General features: G+C 31.6%; 2 protein-coding genes across 21 annotated transcripts in view; one reads left to right on the top strand and one right to left on the bottom strand.

The window, feature by feature from the left end:
• The window catches only part of LOC126866713 (uncharacterized), a 497,548-nt gene that overhangs the window by 84,232 nt on the left and 397,508 nt on the right, over window positions 1-15,808 (top strand). The gene's annotated exons all lie outside the window — the stretch shown is intronic.
• Window positions 1-15,808, bottom strand: part of LOC126866417 (trichohyalin-like) — a 148,696-nt gene that overhangs the window by 5,768 nt on the left and 127,120 nt on the right. For all 3 annotated transcript variants that reach the window (XM_050619970.1, XM_050619989.1, XM_050619980.1), the window contains exons 2-4: window positions 14,931-15,190; window positions 8,080-10,672; window positions 3,986-4,148 (exon numbers count right to left, since the gene is read on the bottom strand). In XM_050619970.1, the coding sequence (XP_050475927.1) occupies window positions 3,986-4,148; window positions 8,080-10,672; window positions 14,931-15,186 (3,012 nt within the window). In that variant the 5' untranslated portion in view covers window positions 15,187-15,190. The remainder of the gene's footprint in view (window positions 1-3,985; window positions 4,149-8,079; window positions 10,673-14,930; window positions 15,191-15,808) is intronic.

Genomic DNA, 15,808 nt, shown 5'->3' with positions numbered 1-15,808 from the left:
CAGGTAAGCAAAAAATAAATGACTATTTATAACGATTATTCATAGCCGAAATCATTTAAACTAAGATATGAATTCTTATATTATATTTTAATTTCTTATATTTTTTTAGTTTGAGTTGTAATAGCTACGCTGCTATACTGCTTTTGTCAGGTAGATTCATATATTTTCTTATTTTATAAGCCGAACTATTTCTATTGAAAAATGTTCCGCATTATTCTATTTAATATCGATGTAATCAAAATAGAATATATGGATAAAATTAGCTTTAAGGAGAATAGAACTATAGATTACGAAAGTAATATTTTGATTCATGATTACTCATTGATACTTACTCGTTGTTAAGACTTTGGCGCGTTTATATCAGGGGATTGTTTCTTAATTTACTAATCGGTAATTAAAAATATAATTAAAATAGAAATATTATGCAATTAGTTACGTGAATGTGTTTATTTTCAACTATATAATTGACCATGGAAATTAATCTTCTGAACATATTAATTAATCCATTAAATTTTTTATGGAAATGTGGTAGATAAAAATAATGTTTCTAACATATTGCTCTTATAAATCATTATAGTTTTATATAATTTTAACCCCACTGTACATTAAATAAAACAAGTAATTTTGAAGGATATAACGAGCAATTTTAATATAGGAATTAGAAATACAATATTGTATTTCTTCATCATCTATATCATCTATGTTAACCATTTCGACAAATATTTACATAAAACGGAGTTACTCACGATTTCGATACTTCCTTAATATGTTGTCAAAATCACCACCCTGAATTGTGTTGTGAAGGTTTTAACGCGGAGTATATATAGTATATGTATAGTACAGTATGTATAGTATAATCAAATACGTGGGCGTGGGACGGATCTGTCCCTTATACATTAAATTTAGATTTGGGTTAGCTTAGATCTTTTTCTGGATGGGAATACAGAGAAAAGTTTTTTGTCCACGATTTTACTTCATAATAGACATCATTTTATAATAACGAAATTAAATACAACGTTCGAGTACAATGATCTTTCAGTATTGACTATGAGTCAGCTTTTCTGTTCAAATGTCATAAGAAGTCAATTTTGTTGGGGTCATAAGAAACATCAATAGCACAGGTTTCAGTAAGAAAGATAGATAAGAGCATTCGATTTACTATACACTTTACCAAATGCAAATGGTGCCCGAAAAATTATATACTAAAAAGTATATACTAAAAATTATATACCAAAAAGTATATAATTTTGTAATATAATAAAAGTATATACTAAAAAGTATATAATTTTATAATATAATAAAAGTACATACTAAAAAGTATATAATAAACGTTTTTCGAAAATAACTTTTTCAATAAAAGGCAAACACCAATTAAAGTCTTTAGAACACTGCTCAGGGTGATGACCTTGACAAGATACTAAAAGATTATCGAGATCGGAGATAATTCCATTTTGAAAATACTACCATTTTTATTCACCAATCTAATAAACCATTTCTATTAAGAGAATTTATGTACTTAGAAAGAAAATGCCCATTCATCTTCCGAGCGAAATCTTAATTATACATATATGTTATACATTACATACATTACATTATACAGGGTGGTTGGTAACTGGTGGTACAAGCGGAAAGGAGGTGATTCTACGCGAAAAAAGAAGTCGAAAATATAGAATAAAAATTTTTTGTTATTTTTTTTTTTTTTTAATTTTTCCATCGAGACAATCGCACGCGTACCGAACGAAAATTCAAAGTCGATTTTCTTGAAAACAAAGCCTCAAACGAAAAATTTTTATTCTATATTTTCGACTTCTTTTTTCGCGTAGAATCATCCCCTTTCCGCTTGTACCACCAGTTACCAACCACCCTGTATACGTTACAAGCAAAACTTTATATCCGTGCAATGTAATATTCTTTCAATTCTTTATTGATAATGAATAGCTTTAGTGTTTAATTTATAATTATCACATAATTAATTGCTCCCGTTATAGTAATTGGGAGAATACAAATATTCTACTATAAATTAGTACTTGCATGGAGGCCATATTGGATGCGGAATTACTCCACGTTTAACGATATCAAGCTCCCATTACCAATCGATATCAACGATAATGATGCTCGTTTCGAAAGCCTACATATGTAGATATTAGATATGCAGATATTAGATATAACAGAAATGTACCGTTTCGGTTTCATTTCTCCGAAAACGACATGTTATAGAATTTTTGTGAAGTTATGAAAACTGGATTTTGAATTAAACTTTTATGGACATGATTATACCTGGAAATTATTTGCGCGTGAATTCGCAGAAATTCTCCTTTAAAAGCAACAGTTTATCATTTGATATATATTCGTTAATTCCATTAAAAATGAAAGTTACATGTGAAAAACATAATAATGATTTTCTAATTTCGCTATTTGATGAATTAAAAATATACGCAGTTTAATATGAAATAGTTAAACTAAATAGATGAAAATAAGTGATAAATACATGATGTTTTATAATTAATAAGTAGTTTTAGCTTAATAAATATCAGTCTGCATAATTAACTACTGTTAATGTTTTTTACATGTTCAATAAAATGATACGAACTAGATGTTAGTCCCAAAACCATAGAACAAGATGTTTTTGATATAAATCTGTTCTAATCGCCCACATCCTTCAAATATAACAGAACATTTCTATTAATATTCTCAAGTACTCATAAATATAATTTCTATAATTAAGAAATTTGATCTTTCACTCAATTTTATTAAATTAAAAATTATATTCATACGTAATGGATAAAATATTAAATAAAACATTGCTAAGATTCCATTTCCATTACATTCTCATTTTATAATTGTGTAAGAAATTAATATCAATCTTGATTCAAATATAACATAATATATCAATAAATTTGTTAATACAACATTCAATGACATCATTCTTGTCAATGTTAAATTTATTCTTAGACAAAACATTCATGTATAGTTTACAATTTAGAAAATTACTCTACAAATTCATAATATTTAATTATAAAATTAACCTGTACAGGTTAACAAAATATGTAGAGGATATCTAGTGGGACGATTCTAGATATTAAAACGCTGAAAGAAGTTCATATATAGACATTTTGTCTGAGGTTTATTTTTCAAGGTTTTTACTAAAAACTAGTTAATAAAATACTAGTTAATAAAACAACTGACGAACCTCCCTCTATCTCGATAATATTTTATATATCTCACTGTAAGATCCACGAACCAAAACAAATGACAATAGGATATCGGCTGCTTCTAACTTAAAAATTGGCCTTAAATAATATTTTTGTAAATTTTTTCATTATTTTGATGCTTAAAATAGACAAATGTTACGTCCCTCGTGTGTTTTATAACAGCCTACATAAATAAAATTTTGGATTTGAAATAAATCTTCAATTTGTCGCTTTAGTATTACCTAACAATACTTAAATATTTAAAATATATAAAGCTAGTGAGTTTCATGCATTAAAATTTATTTCCTAATATCTATTAGAAAAATTCGCATGAAACCCGTATTCTCATTAAATTAACACGACATTTGGCAACCGTTCCATATTTTACTAATTTTCAAAATATCGCTAATTGTCTACAGAGAAAATATTTTAATGTTTCCTAGTAAAATTAATTAGTTAGCAAAACAATATGTTATCTCCTTATTTGTTACTATTATTTCTTTAACTATCATTTTATCTGTTATAGTTCATCAAAAGTAGAAATCGGCTTTTTTCATTAGTTATTTCGGATAAAATGTACATGAAAATGAAATGGATCGTCCGCGATACACATCCAAAGCATGTAATGTCTAAATTCGTCTTTATGGACATATATCAAACATGTACGAGCGCGGCAGGATAATGCAGAACAATTATTGAAAGTCGAGGATCGGAACGGTTTAATTCGAAAGCTTGGAACAATCGCGCGCTGGAACGTTTGAATTGGAACACATTTGTAGAAATAGAAGGCTCACCATGTCGATATCGAAACCCGTTCTCGATAACACGTTAGGTACCACGGGTTGGACTATTATGCTTGCGCTCACAGGCAACGCGTTCAGCCTGGCCTCTTCCTGCCGTCTCCGATGCTCTTTCATGACCCTGTCGCGTTCCTCCTTCTCCCTTGCTTCCTTTGCTCTGTGTAGGATAAAGAGACACGTTATATTATCAACATAGACCGAAAGAGGAAGCTCATTGTGCACGGTGCGACCGGCCTGTTTGTTTCATTAACGTCGCTCGACTTGCAGCGCGTTAACTCACAGCCTACTAGCATGTTTCGCACGGACGAAATTTTGAGACAGTATTCTCGTTGAATATTTATCTTGTCGGTAGTCGCAGCCACGACGACACGTAATGAATCTTACGAGACGCAATAACTGCCGCGAAATTGTGTCATCTTTTCAAGCTGCTATCTTTCAAAACCAATCTCGAAGCATATAAGTGATGCCACGTCGCGTTGTTGCAATTTTATTGCACATTTTACGTTTTCTTTAAGTTTGCAGTAAAGAAGATATTCGTGTGTTTTATCGCTAGAAATATAAAGTTATTGAATTGTACAGTATCGTTCGTGCGAAATTGCAACGACGCACAGTGATTTAAACTGTTAACTGGAGAAGATAAAGTCATTCGAATTGCAAATCTCTTGGCCATATTAATTTTTTTATTTAGAGATTCCTTATCTCTATACAGGGTGGTTGGTAACTGGTGGTACAAGCGGAAAGGAGGTGATTCTAGGCGAAAAAAGAAGTCGAAAATATAGAATAAAAATTTTTTTAATTTTTTTTTTTTTTAATTTTTCCATCGAGACAACGATCTACAGTGAGATCCGTTATAACGAGACGTGATAATGTGCACGCGTACCGAGCGAAAATTCAAAGTCAATTTTCTTGAAAACAAAGCCTCAAACGAAAAATTTTTATTCTATATTTTCAACTTATTTTTTTGCGTAGAATCACTCCTTTCCGCTTGTACCACCAGTTACCAATCACCCTGTATATGCGGTTTAATTTCTATTGGAAATAAATTACATCATTCTTACATTCGTAAAGACTAAAACCACCAGCCAAATTAATTTGCCTTTATTACTTTTTAATTTCATAATTAAAGGAACAATATAACTCTGATTAAGGAACGATTCAGTTAATACATTTAAATGGTTATTTAAGTCGAAAAAAGTCAGGATTTCATGCCAATGAACTTCGTTTGCTTGAGATTCAGATGTTTGATATGAGATGTTTGTTAAATAGATCATTATCTATCCAAATTACTTTTATTTCAATAATATATAAATCGTTACTTTTATTTAAATAATTTTTACAGATAAATAGAAACATTCTAATAAAGAATCCTTAATGATATAGAAATTTAAAGCAATAAGGAATGGAAGATGTAGTAGAAAATGATTAAAATTATGATCCTTTCGCAATTAAACAGCCATTTTAAAATTCCGTATGATGTGACATCGCGTGTTCATCTGCCGTTAATTGTAAATTCTAAATAGCGTACAGACCGGGATCCGATCACTGTATTCTATTAGTTGACTGACTACCATCGAACTATATTTCAGTAACTAAGTTATGTTGTCAAGTTATTTTAAACTAATTACATTTAATATACAATGGTTTCCTCTGCTATTAGTAAGACATTAATTTTAGGTTTCAGACTTTTGCAATATTTATCAAGTGAAATATTTGTGGCTTCTCAAGTTTCGATCGTGTTTTGAAACTTTCATTCAGATCTGTCTTGAAAAAATGAACCGAGATGTTCAAGAAATGCCGGAACAAAGCGCAACGTACTATTAAAAAGCACAATCGAAATCCGATAAATTAACATATGTCGAGACATTAGTTCTTTCAGGAACGATGATACTAACGTTATAACATTATTAGACAATTATTACAGTCCAGTGGATATATGTATTTTTATAGCGTTTATATGATTTATATGAATTAATTAGATCCGAGTATATTAAATTTCGTATCAATAATACTTTCGAATGATGATGTTATATGTAGTATAAAAATGTAGAACACAATGGAAAAATGTTTCATTGGAAAATACGGATATGTGCAAATGCTTTATATAGCCATTTATGTAAGCAATGTTACTGTATGCAAGTATATAAAAAAAGTGTTTGATTTAATTATTGAAATTAATAAAATATAATATTACTATAATCGATAATATCTAATATAATTAATAACATTAATATACTAATTAGTAAAATACAAGAAAACAAGAAAAAACAGATGTAATAGATGTTTTTACACTGGTAATGTTATAATATTTCTTAGTATCTATATACAAAGGAGTTAAATTGAAAAAAGGAGAATGTACACATTCTTTGCATTTCTTAATGTGCACAACTCAATTCAACCCATTTAATGACTAAAGAATTCAGAATTTGCATATACAATGTATTTTCCTGATCTGTTATGGACCACTTTACACACGCGAGATTGTTTGCAAGAGTTCTAAGCAAATAGCAAATACTACTGCGTGTCGTGTTAGGTCGTTACCATAATGGATAATAGGACGATTGTTGAGGTGTAGATATTATTGTGTTCTATTTTGCATTAGAAATTAGAAAATTGTTTTATCGTCCACACTGGTAATTTTGTAAATTGTTATTGAATATTTCATTTTCAACTATGATTAACTTATGAATGCAATGTAAATATATTAAATCGAGTAATAAGTTTTTTCGTGCGTATTTTAAAGGGCGTGGATATGCTTCATCATAAATTATAACTGGAAAGAACATCGATTTAAAACATTTAGATTTTAAAAAGAATGGTAAATCGACTTGTAATTTAAATTACATTAAAATATTAATATAGCATAGTGTGTATATGAAAATGTTATTGATTAATTTTAAGAGGAATTGAGCTAAAGACGTAAAATGTCTGTATATTTTCTTACTATATTTATATTAGTAGTTTTGTCTAAAAATAAGTTTTATCTAGAATTTATTATGAATTAAATTTAGATAAATTAGGATCTCCGTAAAAGCTAGATTAGTTATTACGAAGGAAATATTTGCACCAAAAATTATTTGATATAAATATTATGTATGTTGTAATTATAAATATAAAATGTATACATAGTAACAAAGACAATGACTGTTATATTAAAAATCGTAGATGTGGACTTGGTTACATTGCTAAAGCTACAATAAAAGTGATAGAAAGACAACTATTTTAGCAGGAAGAATGATATATGACGGCGAAAACATTTTGAAACTTTAGTTTTAAAGGCTATAGGGTGGCCGTGGTGTCATAAATATTAGCAAGAGGACCAATGTGACGCAACCTGCGAGTTCTGTCTTGGGTATTTATCGCTTAAAAAAATCTATTGCGTCACAAAATATTCTTGATAGAGTTTAGTAACTCAGAATGTGATGTTTATAAAGACAATAAATTAGAACGTATCTTATTTTTCGCACTATGTGCGAATATCACGAAAGATTAAAGCTACAAAATAATTTATTTTAAATTTTTAAAAATTCTAAAAGAGATTTTATATATATGAACCCTTAACTCTACATATATAATATAAATTCTATATCTATAATAAAAATTCAAAAGAGAATTTTTAATTTTTGCGAATTTATCTATATCTAAATATGTTATTCCATATTTCTATTTTTTTCTAATGTTGTGTAATTTTGACTTGAATTTATTTCACATACTTATTAATTCTATTTATTGTCATATTTCTAGTATCAATATTTAAAATTGTTTCTCAAAGTTTTACTTGATTATCTTAGTTATTTTTCCGCACGGAATGATTATAACATAATAGTTAAAGATTTTAATCAAGATCAAAAACAAAAATCACAAAAGTTCACCGATATCAAAAATATTTCTAATAATATTATTGCATACTAAATTCACTAATGTGATCATACTTAATAAAATAATTCTTATGAAAGAGGTTGGATGCTTTAATAAATAAACCTGTTGAATTAATACAATTTACCAATTCGTCATATTATAATCTAATATCTAATCGCTAAATTTCTGACTATCTTTCCCTTCGTTCATTTCATTACTTGATATTCTCTTACCTTCGCCTTTCAGCTTCCAGTTGCCTTTTCTCTTGCTCCTGTCTTTGTCTTTCCATAGCTCTCCTGGAGTCATTCAAAAGTAAATTGGCTGGAATAAGACTCGCATCGTGTCTACTTCTATGCCCGTCGAATCGCCTACGAGCCGCATGGCTTGGTCTCGTCCTTTCAGCTTGATTTCTTCTGATCTCCGCTTCCTGCAGCTCTTTCGTATTTCTCTCCGCTTCTAACATCGTTGCTTCTTTCCTCCTTCGTTCCTCCTCGTATTTTCTCGATTGTATCCTTCTAACCTCTGCTTCTCGCCTCAAAGCTTCTCTCCTCAGCTGCTCTTGTTGCTGTCTCTGTCGCTCGCGGATTTCTTCCTCTTTGATCGTTTTTCTTCTCGCATCATCGTAAGCTCGTGGATCGATATTTGTCGGTGCTGATGGACCATGATTTCTTCTACCGGTCTCTGGACCTGGATATCTCGGCCGATTATATTGTCTAGCTTCTTCTAATTTCCTTCTATACTCCATCCAGCTTTTATCAGATGATTCGCTCTCTTCCGGAATACGCACTGGTTGATTTCTTCGAATGTAATCCTGTAACTTACGTTCTTCTTCGAGTCTTCGTCGCTCCTTCTCCTGCTTCCATCTATCCGCTTCTTCTCTTTGTCGATCTATTGATTTGTTTAAGTTAATCGGTCGATTACGTTGAATATACCCATCTAATTTCTGCTGATGTTCTTTTTCCTGTTGTTCTCTCATTCGTCTTTCTGTTTCTGGATCGTATAGTTTATTTGCGTTCGGACTATTTCGCGGAGAGTACAACAAATTAGACGGTTCGTTTCTGCCTTGCTGATGTCTTCTTCTCTGTTCTTCTTCCTCTTGTTTGCGTTTCAACGTCCACTCTCTTCTCCTTTCTTCTAAGCTTTTTCTATCCTGTTCTTGCTGCTGTCTTCGCTTTATCTCTTCCACCCACCTATTCTGCTCTCTCCTACGTAATTCTTCTTCCTGTAACCTTCGTTGACGTTCTTCTTCTCTTAAACGATTTTCTTCTCGTCTTCTTATTTCTTCTGCTTGCCGTACTCTTTCTCTTTCCTCCTCGTAAGTAGGAGTTTGTGTCGGAGACTCGTCGTATCTTCTACGAGTTTCTAGTTCTTGCATTCGACGTTGCTCTTGCAATCGATTTCTTCTTGACTCTTCTTCCTGTAAACGTCGTCTTTGTTCTTCCTCCAGATGCCACCTGTTTGACTGTTGCAATCGCCACCTCCTTTCTTCTTCTTCTCTCTCTCTCTGCTCCAACACTTTCTCGTATTCGTTCCTGATATTTTCTATGTCAGTATTTGTTTGATTCTTGATATAATTTCGTTTCTGCGCTTCCTGCTGTCTTCTCCATTCCTCTGCTCTTCTTCTTCGTTCTTCTTCCTGTTTCCTCCTCTCCTCTTCTCTTCTTCTTTCCGCATAATTCATTTTTCGTCGCTGATTCACTGTCTGCAACTCATCGCTAGTCGCTACCCCTTCGTCCTCTCCGAAACCCCAAAGACGTTTAGTACGTTTCCCGTTTTTGTTATCCAACTGTCCAGCGTCAGAATCTTCGAACCACAATATCTTACGACGATGATTATTTCTCAATGTCTCGTCAACGATGGACCTCGTCACACGGTAGTCGTCTCGCTTTCCTTTATTAAAATGCGAAACCTCGGCAGTCACCTTTTTTTCTTCCGTCTTTCGATTTTTTTGGTCATCCGACAAGATGGTCGATTCATTGCTCACGTTAGACTTGCCCAAGTCTCCGCGAACAGGTAATTTCTCGGTGCGTCCTTTGTCCTTGTGAAAATCCGAATGAATAGTCGCGTCCATGTCGCCTCTACTCTGCTTGATCCTCTTCGTGGTAGTCTCCAATTTCTTTAGCTTCAGCAGCTCGTCCATCTCTTCATAATCTTCCTCGCCAGACAGCTCATAGTCCAGGTTCAAGGATATCGGAGTTACATCCGTCCACGGATCCACCTCCTTTGGATTCTTATCTTTACCGGGGGAGTCTATCGATCTTTTTTCTCTGCTGTGATCAGGTGCCTCCAATCCCTCACAACCCACCTGTAACTCTGGCACTCCTCCTATACTAAATGGGTCCGTATTTGCTGGAATTTCTGTACTAAAGTCATCGAACGAGTTGGACTGTTTGTGAAGTATATTCAAACTAGTAGCTTTGTATTCGGGCGTTTTAGACTTCCAATTCACGTAGCTAGTCTTTTTAGGTGCTTTGCTTTTCCCTTTCGATGGGAATCTCGTGACAGGCGTGGGGCTCAACAGAGGCTTCACCCGGAATACGTCCAATTTGTATATTTCTACGGAGCCTGGTCCTTGATCTTGGAACGTGTCGTCGGCTACAAAAGGGTCCTCCAATTCGGACGGAGGAGACAGCTCACGCGGCGCTGATTCGAGATCTTTTGAGTCTCTACTATCAACTTTTTCATCCGTGAACTCTTGACCGGCAAAATTACGCTGCTGCTTGTCTTCGACTAAAGGTGAAAAATTGTCACCGGAACTATTCTTTGATCGGCGGAGCAGCAAGTCATTTTTGAGATACTCGGTCCCGTGGGATTGTCTCTGGGAGCCTGGAATGTTGATGTATGAGTAAACGAGGGTTATTGTGAAATGAGGTTACGTTTAGTCGCGGATGGTCTGGCTTATGATCAGGTTAGTGGGGAAGTCTTGGCATCCTTAAATTTTGACATAACAGGTCTATTAAGCTACTTAATATAGCTTGCGTTTTGTAAATGTAAGAATCTCATTTTGTAAATTAAATGTAACCGTAAAAGAGAAAAGACAAGTAACGTGATATATGACAGCAACTTAAGACTTTTCAAGAAAAAATATATAAAGAAACAAATAGAAGTCTATTTAGAAAAATAAAGTCTCATATTCTTCTATAAGTATAAGCACAACTTGAACATTATAATAAATGAGAGTATTGGAGTCCTACTATATTTTAGTAATAAAAAATTGTGTATAAATGTCAATGCTTAAGTATTTTATTTTTATACACAGTGATAAGACAAAGGGATCAAAAATTTGAGGTCAAGTGATACTCTTCAGATTCAAAGGAATAAGTGTTACTCTATATTTTCTGTCTTAATTTGTCCGTGTTGATTAAAAAGTACGAGAAGACAATTAATTGAAAAACAAATTATTTATAGTTTTGAATATGTTAATTTTTAGATACATGTTTACTACGTCCTGTTTCTTCTATTTGGAAAATACTATCTACCTTTAAAGTTTTAAACCTTATTCTCATTACTTTGTACACTATACAAGATAGAGTGATAATAGTAGTAAAATCCGATAAGATGTGATTATATATGAAAAAAATAAGTCAAAGCAAAAGAAAAAAATGCATCGTTCGAAATTCAGTTTTCTAGAAAATGGAGTTTGGAATTTTGACAAGTATACTTGAACTTGGCTAATTATCGATTGAATATGAAACAATTGACGGGTTATTCTACATGCAAAAATAAGTAAAAATGTGGAATAAATTTGTTCCGTCCAAGGCTTCATTTTCGAGAAAATAGAGTTTGAACATGCCAGTTAAAAATTGGCATTTTGCGCGTGTAATAAATTTTCAAATTTAATTTCCGCGAAGACAAAGTATCTTATGAAAAAATTATATTGTACATTGTTTACTTCCCTTTCCACGTAGAATAACATCCTGTTAATTATTTTATTTATTCCTGTTCAGTCCGAAATTAGTCATATTCAAATATACTCGACAAATTTGCAATATCGATTTTCTCGAAAATAAAGCTCTCTATAGTAAAATTCATCTTTTTGCCACTGCTATTTTCACTCACCCTCTATGCATATAATGTATAAGAAGAAATATATAACAAATTTAAAAAATTAAAAGTCATTTGGTGTAAAATTCGTATTTAATATACAGTATGTTCATAATAATAGTAATTATAACTATATTTTAAGAAATTTTAAAATGTAATGTAAATAATAATTTTAAAAAACCAAATATTTCATTAAATTTCCCCATTAATTAGGTGGAACATGTCAACCTTGCTTAAAATTTGAAAGTACATTTTAAGTTAAAGTCAATAATGAATTCAGATGAGTGTTTCAAATCATTTTAGATTAAGTCAAGTGACCTAATTAATCACAATAAGAATAAAAAGTAATATTCTAAAAAATATTTCAAGTCATGTAGATTAATGTTTTATAGTAGTTGTTTCAGGGATTAAATAACGTTAGATTGAAATTATAATGTACTAAATAACAACTTTGCATTATTATTTGTAAATGATGTGATAATTAGATTTCAAATCGAACGTGTAGTAAAGAGATACTCGGCTGTACACCTGCCTCGAAGTTAAATTACTCTGTGGAAAATCTAGGTGATATGTCATTTCAAGATTTTACATTCACTGTCTTCACTGTTGGTTTAGAATAACTATGGATATTCACGTTTTAAACTGTTCTGATTAAAATTGATTCAGAGTTGGTAAACGTACTTCCAAAATAAATGAAATTTGCGCGCACGTTTCAAGATTATCAATGAAATAAAAGTATTTTATGGTTAGCGAAAGCTTAACGCAATGTTTACCATAAATATTTCATTGCAGATGTATTTTTAAAAATAATTGTTGATTGTTTTATTACAAGCTGTTAAATTTTATAATAGCGTAATAATAACATTAGTAGTAGTAAAAATAAAAAAAGAACTCAGAAATAAAAAATTTGATTCAATAATAAATATTAATCGCTAGATTTAGTACAAGATTAACGGATGTAAAAGTTTATAATATTTTTAAAAATAAATTTTGGCTTAATATTGAAGTGTTAATAAGTGATTCTGTTCCATAAGAAATTACAAAACATTTTTTAAACTATTATCTTGAAAAATTTTGTTTAATCGTAAAGTATTACTGTATCGTAAAAATGTTACAATTCTCTCCAAATCAGTGACATTTATAAGAACGTTTTTCATTAAAATTCATATTTTTAATAAATTTTTACCTTATTAGAAATGGAAGAAAATTATAGAAAAGCTAGTTGTACGAGTCTTTTTCAGAATTTTCAGTCCAAATTTTAGTTTTATAAATAAAAGTCACCTAATTCATTACGCTATATAGCCTCCAATGCACGTTTAATAAAATAAATTAACGATTTACGTTCGAGAATTTTGGCCCGAGGACGTAAACTAGCTATTATATATTATATTATATATTATATTTGGCCCGATCATCGTACTACGGACTATGCCCGTAATGTTTACATTTGGTCCGATCATCTACTACGGGCCATGCCCGTAATATTTACGTTTGACCCGATCATCGTACTACGGGCTATACCCGTAGTTGTAGGTTAAGGGGTTAATTTTGTATATTATTATGAATTTAAAATACTAATGAAACTTGATGTTAGACTTATCCATGGAAATGTTCAGCGAATAACTGATTGAAATTGCTTCGTTTACATCGTTACATGCTTAATGATATAGTGACTTTTATTTATTTGATGTATTTGCAGTGATTGAAACAGGAAAACGATTATGTAGTAATGTAATACAATTAAACAACTAAAGTCACTATAATTTTGAGGCTTGTCTACGATTTCCCATCCTTTCCGGCCCGTCAGCACTTTCACTTTTTTATCTGAACTGTAGTTCATCGGGATTTTCCCAAATGGTTTACCACGGTGTTACAATAATAACAAAACTGCAAAAAATATCAGAAATGAATTAAAACTGTAAACTTAATACTGAAGTCTTCATACATGACTTCGTTTTACCAGATCTAACAAAATTTTTGTGATCCTGAAGAACGAATAATTAATTTACAATGAATATTTTAAGAAAATTATATTTTTTTCCAAATGAATGACGTTTATACGAAAGCTTTTTGTCGAAGTAAAGAAATGAATAGCTCGTCACTCGCCTCTTGTTATACAAATATCATACATAAAAATATCCAAACGCGCACATTTAAAAATTAAATCAAAATAATGACGCTGTAAATGTTTATGCATGCACAAGGAATTTAAAAGTACAAAAATGCATGCAATGCGCATAATTTATAAAAATACGTAATAATGAATATAAATCATTATTAGTCAGATTACTGGTGTTTATACAATTATGGGAAATTTAATATGTACAAAAATATATATAATGCAATAATATACAAAACTATAGAAAATATCTAAGATTGATTGCTGCTCATATTTAAAAGATGAAAACATACCTAAATATTTATAGGTTTCATTTCCTTAGGTGTATCCAAAAGATATGAATTTACATAGATATTTGTAGTGTAATTATAATGCTTAGTAATTATAATATTTTTTTATTGCGAATACATTCCTAAAAATATAAAATTGCAAAACATTAAAGTCCTAAGGTAATTACTTGTTCAATCTACAGATATTCCCCAACTGTGGTAGTAAGAGAAAAAAAAAAAAAGAAATAAAAAGAAAACGACGTTTCTATAAAATCCATATCCACGAGACAACGATTTTAGTAATACCCAATTACAATCGAAATTATCGAAATAAATTAGACGACGCGCAACATAATGTTGCGGCAAAGAGGCTCGACTTTTATTCCAGCGTTGAACGGTGTCAAGTAATCGCGGTTCTGATTAACTTGCATCGCGCTTATCTGAATCATACCGTAAGAGAACTTCATTATGCGTCCCTGACGTTTGATTCTCAGGGGCCGTTATATCAGAAACGAGCATGTTAACCAGAATGACATATTCCCCTGGCGTCAAGGTCACTGCTCTGTTTCTGCCATGCAGGGAGCGAAGAGGGAGGGAAAAAGCCCAGACAGTGACAGAATTAAATTGCTGATGTAACGAATGCCAGACGTACCATTAGTGGTGTTTGCCGAGATCAACCTTCGCGGGCCGATCGAAAGGTCGAACGACTGATTCTCGCCAGGATTCTGATCCTTCCAGTTCGGTTGGCCCTCGACTCTTCGATAAACTTGGTGTTGCTGGTACTGCGGGGGCAAAGGGGTGTATTGATCGAGGGTAAGGCGGGAGGGATAGTGGCTAACTGTCCCCACCACATTCACGTACACCGCCAGCCAGACCGTGGCCAGAACCACCGTCACTCCTGGCTGCATCCTCCTACAATCAAACGAATATGTTCTTCGTTATATTTCTTTTTTTATTCAAATACTTGCAAAACGATCGACGTCCTCTTCCTCTATCTCTTTCTTTTTTACTCTTTCGTTCTTGTTCTCTCCAGAGAGAGTAGAGCAGACTTGTGTATTATACGTATTATTTCGATCAATTATTTACCTAAGATAATTATTTTTCGTAATAAAAACTTATCATTTGTAACAGACATTGTAACAACTATTTATCCACACAATTCACTATTATTTATTCGAATAGTGATATACGAAGAATAATATATTTATAACATATTTGTTTTCTTTGTATTGCTGTTCGTTTTTACGAGTATCTGTATATGGATACATTCAGTACATAATAATCGGAGACAAAAATAAGTGGACACGTAATGAAAATAGGTATCAATGAAATTGTTGATGTTAATTATTTAGATACTAAATAACCTATATACTATAAAGATATATAATAAATAGAATTTAAGTGTACAATATTAGTACTAATTTTTTGATTGACTTCTACTACCTATGCACTTATCATACCTTACCATTCATTAATCAGAGAGCAATAAACTTTCTATTTTAATATTTGAAAAGACAGAACGACGATTGA

Source organism: Bombus huntii, chromosome 1, assembly GCF_024542735.1.
Source record: "Bombus huntii isolate Logan2020A chromosome 1, iyBomHunt1.1, whole genome shotgun sequence".
Lineage (NCBI taxonomy): Eukaryota > Metazoa > Arthropoda > Insecta > Hymenoptera > Apidae > Bombus > Bombus huntii.
This window is presented reverse-complemented; position numbering and strand designations above follow the sequence as displayed.